The following is a 13,956-nucleotide window of genomic DNA, read 5'->3' on the forward strand; positions in this document are numbered from 1 at the left end:
CAATAAGAACCTCGCGTTGATGTGTCAATCACGGTGCCGCCGCCAGACCCCGGTGACGCTACAATATTCTGACAGAATAGCCAACGACGTCATGCATTAAGAGAGACAATAGCTAATTAATATGCTCACTCGCCACCCTGTGGTCTGGGGTGTGATTTGCAACCTGTCAAAATGACAGACAGACTTCAGTTTTTTCCGTCACCGTTTTAAAAAACCGGTCAACGACGGAAAATATTCGGTTAACGCGACCCCTGGACGTCATGTACCGTAATGGTTGGCAACGGATCGCCGCATACATTTTCTTCAACACAACATGGCCGTGTCAATAAAAAAAAAAAAAAAATGTCTTTAGGTATATATATATATAATATATATTTCTGTCTCCATCCACGTACCCATGTATAATGCGCACCCATGATTTTACAACTTGATTTTGGGAAAAAAGTGTGCGTTATATTCGGGAAATTACGATAAACAAAAAGACATGGGCAATGACATTGACCTTGGTGAGTGCAGTAGAGATTTTACTTTCTCTTTTAATGTTTTGTTGTTGGCGTCAACTGCGGCGGACAGTAAACTATTAATAAAAACCGGAATAATAATACTGTATTGGCCCGAATATAAGATGGCCTTGATCATAAGACAACCACCTCTTTTTCAAGACTCAAGTTTGAAAAAAGACTTTTTAAACACCAAATTATTTTTTTATACAGAAAATAATTACAGTACATCTGAAACAAATGATTATAACAGTATATGAGAGAAAAAGCATGTTATTTTGCCTCATTCAAATCTTAATATCTGAACATTTAAATATGTAAACTAAAGTGCAATCACATTCGTAAATGAATGGCTTCTGGTTTTTGAAATGTAAATAAACCAATCTATTGTGATAAAACAACAAAATTGCAATAACTGCATTAACCATCAAAGTGAAGTCTAACTGTAACTGCCGTCTTGAAACAAATCTGAATAAGGAAAATCATTGCAATAAAATAATCCCAAACTGGTTAAATTTGAGAGTAGCTGAGATCTGTCATGACAGAACATTGCTTCAGTGATATCTGGCGCCATCTAGCATTGTGAATGGGTATAATGTCTAGACCGCGAATATAAGACGACCCCCACTTTTTCTTGTCTTTTTTCAATGCAAAAAACACAGTCTTATATTCGGGCCAATACGGTAATAATAATAATAATAATTCATGTAATAATGTAACGAATCAGGTTCTACTGTGGCGGACGTGTTCTGTGTGCTGCACTTGAATGCACCGCGTCGCTTGCGTGACGGAAAGCGGGAGAGGTGCGGATTTTAGATTTTACTTTCTCTTGTAATGTTTTGTTCAGAACACTGTCAACTGCAACGGACATTAGGCGTGTTGTGTTGCACAATTTCTGAAATAAATGATAAAAACCTGACGAAGTTGGTGATTTCTGTGGCGATGTCAGCGCAATAATAATTGTCACTTTAACTTATAAAGACTGGTGAACGGAGGTCGGATGAGGACCGTGGAGATCGTAGACATTCTATGGCCGTATTGTTGAGCCAGTTCACGGATGCACATCCCACACTCATATTTTTCTATCGTTTCCATCTTAATTTCAGTGGTAAGCGTCACCTTTTTCCTTGTTTCACCACCTGCACTAACCTTCTTGGGACCTTTGCTGATTTCTCTCACAAAAAAATCCCCCGTGCCTCCGTCTGCGGCACTGTCATGTCGTCGTATTTTGAGTGTGTCGTCAGATGTAGAAACAAATGGCGAGTCAAATTTTACGTCAGATGTCGAAATGATCGTGTTTCGAAGCGATCATATCTCGAGTTACCACTGTGTGTTAGTATAAATTGACATTGCGGCAGTAAGTTAAAAATGACTTAGGAAATTATGCTATCAGGAACAATTGCTGGAAAAACATTTTTAAAATAAAAAATATATGAATTTGTGCCAAAATATATACCAATATTTTCCTCAAAAATGTATTTTATAAAGCTAATTATTTTTGTAGCTGTACAAACTGGACAATGTTATAGCAAAAGTAACATTATGGTTCCCTAAGAAAGAAGTTCTGTCTGGTCCAGACATCTTATTTATTGCTTTTATCATGATTACTTTTAGGGACTGGAATTTGTTGGAATTTCCTTAAGTGACTGTTTTCAAAAGTAGCGATCAGTTATTCACATTCGTATTCATATTGTCACTAGGGGTGCGCGAAATTTCCGATTCTTAGATTTTTCGCGATTCGGCCGTGGAAGATTCGAGAACGATTCACAAATATCCAAATTCCGATTATTGAATTATACCAGGTAATGCGGAAGTAAAACACAGCGCGGTCTTTGCGACGTAATGAGGAACAGACAGAGAGTAAATATCATGTTCAGCTCATGCCGCTAGATAAAAAAACAATCATATCTGACTGCGGCTGACAGCCGCTACAAACAACGCCCAGTTGCTAGTTGCTACAAACATACGGCGACAGTAGATATCATATATATGTAGAACTAGATGCAAAATGACAGACGACGTCGGTGTTAGAACATGTATTATTGAACAGAGATGCGAAATGACAGACTTTCCGGCGTAAGTAAACAGCCGCCATCTTAAAGCAGTAGACCTCTCTAGAAGGCTCTGTTGTAGTCAACCTAATTAACTTTTTATCTAAAATACTCCTAAATCGGCAGAATCTTGTCTTGAATCTATCTTTAAATGATTAAATAGTTGTAAAACTTTGACAAAAGTAGACGGAAGGGAAATTATGGAATAACAGGAGCAATTTTAAAAACTGTAACAGTTGATTCACAACATTAAATTAATTGAATGTAGTATAAAGCTGCTGATACAGAACGGGGACTGGAGTTTTTTATTTACTGTTATTTTTGTATATTGTTTTACTGTTATATGTTAACTTGATACTGAAATAGTATTTTGGTTTAGCCTGAGAGGATTTTTGAACAATTTTGGAACTAATGTACAAAACATTAAAAAAAAAAAAAATTAAAAAAAAGGAGGGGGGGTGCATCAATAATCGTTTTATAATCGAATCGGAGCCTCTGAATCATCATCTTAATCGAATTGTTAGGTGCCCAAAGATTCCCAGCTCTAATTGTCACTGAATCATATTTTCCTAAACCCAACATTATGAAGAGTCACGTAAACAGAATGAACTGATTTAAATAGCAAGTCGTAGTTCAGGTTGACGGCTAGGCGACGACGCTGATGTTTTACTGGCTCCAGACCATGTCAGTGAAGACCTGTCGCTCACCTGTCGTCCCTACTCACCTTTGACCGTTACTCACGCAACCACGCAGTCTTTGGCTATCACTCAAAATGCCAAAAGCCTTTTTATTCACGGTCCGCCGTCTGTTTAAGAATGCCCCAGACAGTAGACAGTCCCAGAAAATAGCCTCGGCTGGAATCTGTCACGAGAACTCCCGAGACGACACGTCGGCTTCAATAGGCGCTGACACATGGCAGCCATTAAAGTTATAGACTTTAGCTGACAGTATAGCCGCCAAGACATGCACGGATCTGTCTGGCCTATCAGTTACCGTCAAATCAAATATACGTAGCTTCACCGGATCAAACGCAGAAGAGCATCACACGTCAAGTACAGCCAAAGGCAATTTGTAGGATCGACATACAAGTTTTAGTCACGCTGATGACGAGTCTGATTTTGTTAAAAAATGAAACAAAAAATCTGCTACTAGCATGACAATCTAGCTTATCGTAACCAAGGGTGTGTTTACATTGGACGGTTTTCAAAGAAAAATGGCTAAGGAATGACTGTTATTAAATGACAACATTTTTGCGGGACTAAAAGCTCAAACTTGAAATTGTGAGCAGAACAATTTCCATTCCTGGTTTTACATCATAATCATAGAGAGTCTTTCAAATGGTACTGTTACACTTGTCTATGTTGTATATTTCGGTCTGTATTCAAGGATATGTTGTTGAACCTGGATGCAAGGTGCTTAGTCCGTTTTGGCCAGAGTTCATTGCTTTATTTGTGAGCCTTTTGCCAATATGCAGACAAGTGGGCTGGTGATTGAAGACTGCTTCTTTTTTGAGTATGAGGAATTGGTGTTAATGGTGACTGATGCCTGGTGTTGGTGCAAGTCAGGGCAATCACCTCTGTCCTGTCATGGTGTAAGTAGCAGCTCAGGACCCAGCGAGAGGCGGATTTGAACCTAATGCGCTTTTGGTGAGGTTGTGTACGGCTAATCTGCACTGATTCCGAAGCTATTATAACACTGACCATATTTTCACCTCCCACTCTTCTGATTTTTTTTTTATCTCGACCTAAAGCCAATTTCTGCTAGCTTCTCCTTACATGTTAATCCCTTTGAAGTAGGACTATCTGCGGAGATGAGTCTGTTTAAGGGCTTTAGCGAAAGCTTTGGACTGTAGAGATTTTTTTCTCCCTTTTTTTCTCTGGAAAATACAAAGCTCTGTTCCGGCTGTGTGCACGGGCACAGGCGGGCTTGGCGCTGCCTCTGAAACAGGCGCTGGCATGGGGCTCGGCCTCACGGCAGCGAGGGGCTATGCGACCATTGTGCCAGGGAGTCACGCTCTGCCTCGCGTGCCCGCTGGGGGCATCGCTTGAATAATCTCAACAAGTTCTTTCTTTCTTTTTTTTTGAGCTTTTCACTGAGCTAACAGTTTCACACAATCTCTCTCTGTCTGACTGTCTGGAAAGATTGACCGTGGAAAAGACAAAGGGACACTTCACTCAGAGTTGAGGAGGTTGGTGAGGAAGATGGACTCCAAACTATGCGTGGCTCATGTGCGTGTAGTCATAGAATTCTTCATGAATATCCATTTATCTTTTATTTTGATTCTTTATGCCTTTGTTTTTTAGCATTACAAAGCCAGCAAAAGGTTCCTCAATGTTACATTAGCACCTACCAAAACACGAGTGGTGTCATAGCTGGCCCAAACTAAAGTAGCCCATTTACAGTTGGGAGAACAAGTATTTGATACACTGCCGGTTTAGCTGGTTTTCCACTTGCAAACCATGTAGAGGTCTGTAATTTGTATCATAAGTTCTCTTCAACTGTGAGGGACGGAATCTAATACAAAAATCCAGAAAATCACATTGTATATTTTTTAAATAATAAATTTGTATTTCACTGCATGAAATAAGTATTTGATACATTACCAACTAGTAAATATTTCGGCTCTTAGTTCTTTTTTAAGAACCCCTCCTCCACTCATTACCGGAAGTAACTGCACCTGTTTGAACTTGTTACCTGTATAAAAGACACCTGTTCACATGCTCAAACAAACAAACTCCAACCTCTCCACAATGGCCAAGACCAAAGAGCTGTGTAAGGACATCAGGGATCAAATAATAGACCTGCACAAGGCTGGGATGGGCTACAGGAAAATAAGCAAGCAGCTTGGTGAGAAGGTAACAACTGTTGGAGCGATTATTAGAAAATGGAAGAAGTTCAAGTTGACGGTCAATCTGCCTCGTTCTGGGGCTCCATGCAAGATCTCACCTCGTGGGGCATCACTGATCATGAGGAAGTTCAGTGATCAGCCCAGAACTACACGGCAGGACCTGGTCAATGACCTGAAGATAGCTGGAACCACAGTCTCGAAGAAAACCATCGGAAACACATGACGCTATCATGGATTAAAATCCTACAGCGCACGCAATGTCCCGCTGCTGAAGCCAGTGCATGTCCAGACACGTCTGAAGTTTGCCACTGACCATCTGGATGATCCAGAGGAGCAATGGGAGAAGGTCATGTGGTCGGATGAGACCAAAATTGAACTTTTTGGTCTAAACTTGGCTCGTTGTGTTTGGAGGAAAAAGAAGGTTGCGTACAACCCCAAGGACACCATCCCAACCGTGAAACATGGAGGAGGAAACATCATTTTTTGGGGCTGCTTCTTTGCCAAGGGTACAGGACGACTGCACCATATTGAGGGGAGGATGGATGGGGCTATGTATCGCCAGATCTTGGCTGACAACCTCCTTCCTTCAGTGAGAGCCCTGAAGATGGGTCGTGGCTGGGTCTTCCAGCATTACAACGACCCAAAGCACACAGCCAAGGCAACTAAAGAGTGGCTCCGTAAGAAGCATCTTAAGGTCCTGGAGTGGCCTAGCCAGTCACCAGATCTGAACCCGATAGAAAATCTATGGAGGGAGCTGAAAGTCTGGAGGAGGGGGCCAAAATCCCTGCTGCAGTGTATGCAAACCTTGTCAAGGACTACAGGAAACGTTTGGTATCTGTAATAGCAAACAAAGGTTTCTGTACCAAATATTAACTTCGATTTTTGTGATGTATCAAATACTTATTTCATGCAATTAAATGCAAATTTATTATTTAAAAATCATACAACGTAATTTTCTGGTTTTTTGTATTAGATTCCGTCCCTCACAGTTGAAGAGAACTTATGATACAGATTGCAGACCTCTACATGCTTTGCAAGTGGGAAAACCAGCAAAATCGGCAGTGTATCAAATACTTGTTCTCCCCACTGTATGTATTAGTGCCCAAAATAAGAAGTTTTTGCATTAACTCATTTGCTCCCAAAAACGAAAAATACGTTCTATTTTTAATTGTTTCAGTGTCCCAAAGACGTATTTATATGTCTTTTACGTTTTTTTCATAAGAGACATCTCTGGGTTCTAATTCAACTGGCCTCCAAAGCACAAAGCTGAAAATCCATTTTAAAGCAATAAAACTGGCCCCTGGAGGGCAGTAGCACATTTGGTAAGACCTGCAACCGTATTCAATGGCAAATGGCCGGGCCACACGGCCGGGCCCCAGCGGAAGGATGCCAGGCGGCGGACGACCAAGCAGAACAACCGAGAGGACGCTCGGGATGCCAGGCGCTGCACAACTGAGCAGAACGACCGGGACCACCAGTGCAGTGGACAATGCCATTGAGTCAGTGCTGCTCGCCGAGCAGACACGGCCGTACCTCAAAAATTTCCATCTTTATGACACAGGCAGGGATGAGGGAAAAGTTAACCCGGCTGTCGCGGCCACAACAGCGTCATCTCAGTTAGTTGTGTGTAAATAAATAGTTACTTTGCTATCAAAAGCTCTATTTGTCTTGTTGTTTATGTTATTTTGTAAAAGGAAACATTATTCAGATGTTTGGGATGCAACGAAAGCAAAAAATAGCTGTATTAAAGTCAAAGTTATGTTTTAAATGTATGCTTTCACAAAAAGCCCAATTTCTCTGTTTTTTCATCAGAAATTGGAAAATTGCTCAAACTTAGCTATTTTCTAATGCTAATTTCTAAAGAATGGAACATGTCGTTAGTTAGTTAGATGTACTTACTCCTGTCGTCTTCGAAAATTACAACTGGGTGACAGCTTAGGTGTTTATTCACGGCCGACGTGCAGCCATGCATGGCATTGAAGAGACAGGACACAACAGTGTACCCTCCTTTATTTCTTTGAAATAAGTCAATGTTTTGGACACTATGGTGCGCTTTTTTGGCTTTGTGCCACCTTCCCCGCTTGCATACCAAACGTCCGACATTCTGAACTTTCCACGCATACATTTTTTTAACCCTTCATTACCCGTCGACGGGATGTTGTGCTCGTTGACGGATTTACGTCATCAATGACGTCGACTATGTTGACTAGTCGGGACAGCTCTAGTGTTGAGTAAACATACATTTTTTACTCAGTCAATATTTGTGTATTAAATGCTACCATTCTTAATCACACATAAATATATATATAAATATATATAATTATAATAATATTTCTCAAACCGCAAAAAAACACAAGTATCTGGATTGCAATATGCAAATATGCAATACAGTGAGCCCTATTTTTTCTCGGTTAATGGGGACCAGAACCCACAGCGATAAGTGAAAAACGGTGAAGTAGCGCCCACAGCCCCCTCCCAATTTTTTTTTTTTTTTGTATGTGTGTTCAATGTATTTCTTCAGATTTAGCAGTGGAAAGAAATACATACAAGACATGTTTTTTTTATTTTTTTATTTTAGTATAGTTAAACAAATTATGTGAATATATATTTAATAAATGGTTTTTAGGTACTTCAGATGTGATAATTATGATAAGTTTTAAACATGTTACTCTCCCACCGAATTATTTTAAAAACAAAAATAAAATAGAAAAATGCTTGTCCTTATTAAATGCTTCACTGAGTGAGTCCACTCAAACTCACTCAAGCTCACCTACACACAATGAGCTGCCACAGCAACTGTTTAACAAGTTAAACGATGATTGACGCATGCTTTGAAGCTTCGGCTTCCATGCCTTTGTGGCAAAATCAAACATTAAACAGCTGTCAATCATCATTAACGTTAATAAACAACTCCAGTGCAGTGCCTGACCAACAAAGAGCAGCAGGAGGGAGAGTGAGACTACGTGATCGGCTCGGGACGGCCCATCTTTATGATTTTTTTTTTTTTCTTAAATTGAAAAAAATCTGCGATTGACTCAAGGCACGAAGTTTGAAGCGTGAAGTAGCGAGGGATCACTGTCATAATGCAATAAATGTGTTTTTTCATGAATTGTACTAAATGATGAACAAAGTTATGATTGTCCCCTTTCCCTTTCTGGACATTTGTTGTTGATTTTTATCTGAATCCCGTAATTGAGATGTATTTTTAAAGGGTGGCCTCTATGTTACCACCTGCTCTTTGCAAACTCTACCTGTAAAGTAGGAAATGACATTAAGTCAAATCAAAATGAACTCCTTTCTAGCCTCACTCTCTGTATCTGAGGTTCACTCTGTCATAGCGAAGGAATGTATCCCTCATAGTTGGGTCAACCCGTGCACTTCAGTTGAAAGAATGCCAGAATGCTCGGATCCTGTCTTTAAAAGATATCATTCCCAGCACCCCCTAACTAATAATCAGCTGCTAAACATACATGATGGATTGCCTTTTAGTGCCATAACCTACATAATTTCAAGACTTTTTAGGTTACTTAATATCCCCTATTTTGAAGTATTATTGACTTGGGCCTCAGCCTAGAAGTTTAAGTCCCTTGGTGGAAGAGCTTTTCCTTTTTTTCTGGTACGACTCAAGAATTTATGACGCAACTAGCCTTTGTTATGTCACTGAAATTGCAATAAACTAAGTACTGCTGGCTAATGCGCTACTATGAAGATATAGTACTGTTCTTTCAGCCTCTGTAAGAGTCTCTTTTTGATCATTAGTTACAACTTAATTTTATTATTGCCTGATACAAATTGGTAGTTTGTAGTCAAACCTCCTGCTTCCTTTTTTTTATTACTGCAGTATTTCTTAGAGTTCGTGATTTGTATTCATATGTTGGAGACTACGCGTTTATCAGTAACCTACCCTATTTACAGTTACCCTACAGAGCAGGGGTCGGGAACCTTTGAGACAGAGAGAGCCAAAACCCGACATATTTCAAAAATGTGATTCCACAAGAGCTATACAGTGTGTGTCTATGCGTATGTATGTATGTATCAAAACACACACTGTATATTCTATGTTCTTTTGCTAGCTTGTCCGAGTCCGTTTTGTAAGCTCAGTTTTTTCGTGAACGCGTTTGATTGCATTACACGGGAGGCAGAGGTGGTCACGCTCTGCTTTTAAAGAGCAGTCGCCGAGTTGCGATTGAAATACATCTTGAGAAAACGACAAAGAAAGTCTAACATCGTCACTTGGGTTGTTACAATCGTTGCGCAGTTGTGCATTTACCACAAGGAAAATAACTTTTAAAACAAATAGAAACTTGGTGTGGTTGCGCGCATATTTCCTGGAAGCGGAAACCACAATGGGGGACGATCAGAGGGACGTGTGGGTGGGTAACAGTGGCTTAGATAGGCGGAGCCCTCTGGGTTGTCATTTTGTGAGTCTCGCTCAATTTGACGGTCCAAAAAGTCGCGAAAGCGCCCTGTGTGACTTGGGCTACCACCATAAGCGGGGTTTAAGGGAGGCCAGGGCCAGGTCCCCCCTGGTATCCGAAAAGTGTCACTGCATGTAATTGACTTTCCTATATACACTCACCGGCCACTTTATTTGGTACACCTGTCCAACTGCTCGTTAACACTTAATTTCTAATCAGCCAATCACATGGCGGCAACTCAGTGCATTTCGGCATGTAGACATGGTTTAAGACAATCTCCTGCAGTTCAAACCGAGTATCAGTATGGGGAAGAAAGGTGATTTAAGTGACTTTTAACGTGGCATGGTTGTTGGTGCCAGAAAGGCTGGTCTGAGTATTTCAAAAACTACTGATCTACTGGGATTTTCACGCACAACCATCTCTAGGGTTTACAGAGAATGGTCCGAAAAAGGAAAAATATCCAGTGAGCGGCAGTTCTGTGGGCGGAAATGCCTTGTTGATGCCAGAGGTCAGAGGAGAATGGCCAGACTGGTTCGAGCTGATAGAAAGGCAACAGTGACTCAAATAACCACCAGTTACAACGAAGGTAGGCAGAAGAGCATCTCTGAACGCACAGTACGTCAAACTAGCTACAGCAGCAAAAGACCACGCCGGGTGCCACTCCTTTCAGCTAAGAACAGGAAACTGAGGCTACAATTTGAAAAAGCTCATCGAAATTGGACAATAGAAGATTGGAAAAACGTTGCCTGGTCTGATGAGTCTCGATTTATGCTGCGACATTCATATGGTAGGGTCAGAATTTGGCGTTAACAACATGAAAGCATGGATCCATCCTACCTTGTATCAACGGTTCAGGCTGCTGGTGGTGGTGTAATGGTGTGAGGAATATTTTCTTGGCACTCTTTGGGCCCCTTGGTACCAATTGAGCATCGTTGGAACGCCACAGCCTACCTGAGTATTGTTGCTGACCATGTCCATCCCTTTATGACCACAATGTACCCAACTTCTGATGGCTACTTTCAGCAGGATAACGCGCCATGTCATAAAGCAGGAATCATCTCAGACTGGTTTCTTGAACATGACAATGAGTTCACTGCACTCAAATGGCCTCCACAGTCACCAAATCTCAATCCAATAGAGCATCTTTGGGATGTGGTGGAACGGGAGATTCGCATCATGGATGTGCAGCCGACAAATCTGCACCAACTGTGTGATGCCATCATGTCAGTATGGACCAAACTCTCTGAGGAATGCTTCCAGCACCTTGTTGAGTCTATGCCACGAAGAATTGAGGCATTTCTGAAGGCAAAAGGGGATCCAACCCGTTACTAGCATTGTGTACCTAATAAAGTGGCCGATGAGTGTATATCCATAAAAGTTGTAAAGCAAGAAAACAAACAACAAAAATGAATGTAATGAACAAAAAATATATATGTTATAATGGGTCTAAATTATATTTCGAACAGATCATGTTACTAGCACCTTAGACGGTAATTTGCTTTGCATATCATTCCCCCCCCCCCCCCCAAAAAAAAATGCCTCCGCAATTTTTATTTTTTATGAATGATTTTTTTTCTTTGATTGAAATTTTTTTTTTAATAATTGAAGCAACTTTTGGGGGGATTGAATGACTTAGACACAAATGCCCTACCCATAATATGGCCTAAACACAAAAAGGATTGCTAAAATCAACTTTTTTAAAATGAAAAACTAAGTATTCAAATGCAAATTTTTGTGTCTCAAATATTTTTTCACATTCAAAAACTTGTTTTCTATGATTAAAATTTTTCTTTGCTTGATTGAAGTGATTTTTCTTTTGAAAATATATATTTTTTGTATGAAGCAACTTATTTTTTGATTGAGTAATAATGACACAAATGTCCTAGCCAAAATGTGGCCCAAACCATGGGTGATCAAACTTGTCCTCAAGGGCCGCTGTGGGTCCTGGTTTTTGTTCCTACCAATCGAGCACAGACAGTTTAACCAATGAAGTTTGTGCTAAAACAAGCAGCAACTGACTGTAATCAACTGATTACACTTGTGAGACACCACACTGGTGAAAATATGTCGTCTTGTTTTGTAGGAATGAAATCCAGCACCCACTGCGGCCCTATGTGGAATTGTTTAGACACCACTGGCCCAAATGCAAAACTTCAAACTTTACTTCAATCAGTAAAGTTGCTTCAATCAAAAAAAAAAAAATTAAAATAAAAACAGCTTTCAAATGCATTTTTTTGAATTTCAAATTTATTTTTGCATTCAAACACATTTTTTTTTAATGAAGTGACCTTTTTTCAATTGAAAATATATACTTTGATTGAAGCAACTTTTTTTTCTTTTCTTTTCTTTTTTTTTTATCGAATCATAAAGACACAAATCTACCTCCATATGGCTCCGCCCAGGGGATACAATTTTTGACTGAGGTAACTACATTGGCATGACACCGGCGGGCGTACCACATTTAATGGATGATGATCTTGGTGAAAAGTATAACTGTCCTGTCAGCAGCCTGATTAGGAATTCCCCTCAAGAATGATGGGGAAACAAAAAAACACTCCTTTTCAACTTATTGTTATAAATATTCTTGTAAGTTAATTTTATTGCTGATACTGCGTTTCGGGGTCATCAACATGCTGTGCCCCCCCTGCCCCAAAAGTCAAACTCCGCCTATGGCTACCACGCAGTTTCCTTTCGTGTTTTAATTTTCCCCTATGTATTTTTTATATACTCCAGTTCGCTCAGCATCGAGTCGGGAGGGGCCGACCCCGCCGCTGGCCGAGTGAGGACTAAACGCACGAGGCAATCTCGCCCATCTCCGCGTGGCCCGACTTGAAGGATATTATTGCGAAGCACATTTGAAGTGTCCAAGATTAATGTGCGAATGCGCCATTAGCTCATCATAGCTGGTTCATGTCAAGCGAGCCGGCAGATTCCACATTGAAGATCAAAAGAGCCAGATATGACTTGCGAGAAATTTTCCCGACCCCAGCTATAGAGAAAAAACTTTCAGGCCAAAATTTAACAACAAATCTCGATCCTTGTTTTAAAATTCCACATTCTCGGGGGCATTTAACTTTCCTCTGTACCATGTTCCATGAATTATATCTGACCTTGGTGGAGGTGTGCCGTTTTTCATTAAATTTCTGTCTCTACTCAGACTACAGCGAGAGAATCGTGTCGTCGGAGGGTCAGAGGAACATGAGTGACGAGCTGGACACTCTCCAAGCTGCCATTGATGTGCAGAATGCCAATGCGTCTGACGAAACTAAGCATCCGCGCAGACGCAAGCGCTTTCTCTCCTACCCACGCTACGTCGAACTGATGGTGACGGCTGACGCCAAGATGGCACGTCACCATGGACGCAATCTGGAGCATTACATCCTAACAATCATGTCAGTAGTAAGTAAAATAATGTTCCTAAAAATTATTATATCACGTAAAATCATCACAGCTATTAGTTATATTTTTTTGTGGATGTGTTGTGAGGCCAGGTAATAGGGGTGCGACACTTGTTGGGAAGTGAAAACATTTTCATAGTTGGGCTGACTAATAGGGTGTTAAAAATGGTGCACAACCTTAAAGATTCAAGCATGACTGTTCTATCTGAATACTCTATTTTGCTGATGGAAAGTGTGCACAGCTTTAAAAATTTGGGATTTGGGAAAATTTTCGATTTTTTTTGGGTCGGGGGCAGGTTGTTTTGTGCAATTCAGTTGAGTTGTACTTCAATCCTATTACCACTTGTTCTGACAAGTTTCAATAATATGGTGGTAAAGGAATTTTTAACGTGCACTCACCATGAGTTGAAGTCACTGTTTGACAGGAGTTGATGAAACAATGTGGCGAATGATGATCTGTCTTGTCAGACTTGTCAAACAGTCAAGGGTTATCTAATTATGGTCATATCAGTCCAACATCATGTCTTGAGGTTGAATAAGAAATAGAGAAATTAACTTGGCGTCTTTAAAACTTTCAAAACCCTAGCCAAAAAATAAGACGCAAATCTGCGGTAATCTATATATTTTCTTCATATGGCATGTGTGGTTGAAAACTGTATCCGACCAGTGTTCCCACACCTGTGCAGTAAATGGAAGACATACAAGACCACTGATAATCTCCCTCGATCTGGGGCTCCATGC

The 13,956-nt window shown here is 40.5% G+C and overlaps 1 protein-coding gene across 5 annotated transcripts in view; it reads left to right on the top strand.

Annotated features, from left to right (window-relative positions):
- LOC130916739 (A disintegrin and metalloproteinase with thrombospondin motifs 20) overlaps window positions 1-13,956 on the top strand; it is a 301,389-nt gene that overhangs the window by 100,366 nt on the left and 187,067 nt on the right. For 4 of the 5 annotated variants that reach the window (XM_057837674.1, XM_057837675.1, XM_057837672.1 and 1 more), the window contains one exon: window positions 12,975-13,216. In XM_057837674.1, the coding sequence (XP_057693657.1) occupies window positions 13,016-13,216 (201 nt within the window). In that variant the 5' untranslated portion in view covers window positions 12,975-13,015. Of the gene's footprint in view, window positions 1-12,974; window positions 13,217-13,956 lie in introns of those variants that run through there. The other variant, XM_057837676.1, reaches the window with a different exon arrangement.

Source organism: Corythoichthys intestinalis, chromosome 5 (genome assembly GCF_030265065.1).
Source record: "Corythoichthys intestinalis isolate RoL2023-P3 chromosome 5, ASM3026506v1, whole genome shotgun sequence".
NCBI classification, from domain to species: Eukaryota; Metazoa; Chordata; class Actinopteri; order Syngnathiformes; family Syngnathidae; genus Corythoichthys; species Corythoichthys intestinalis.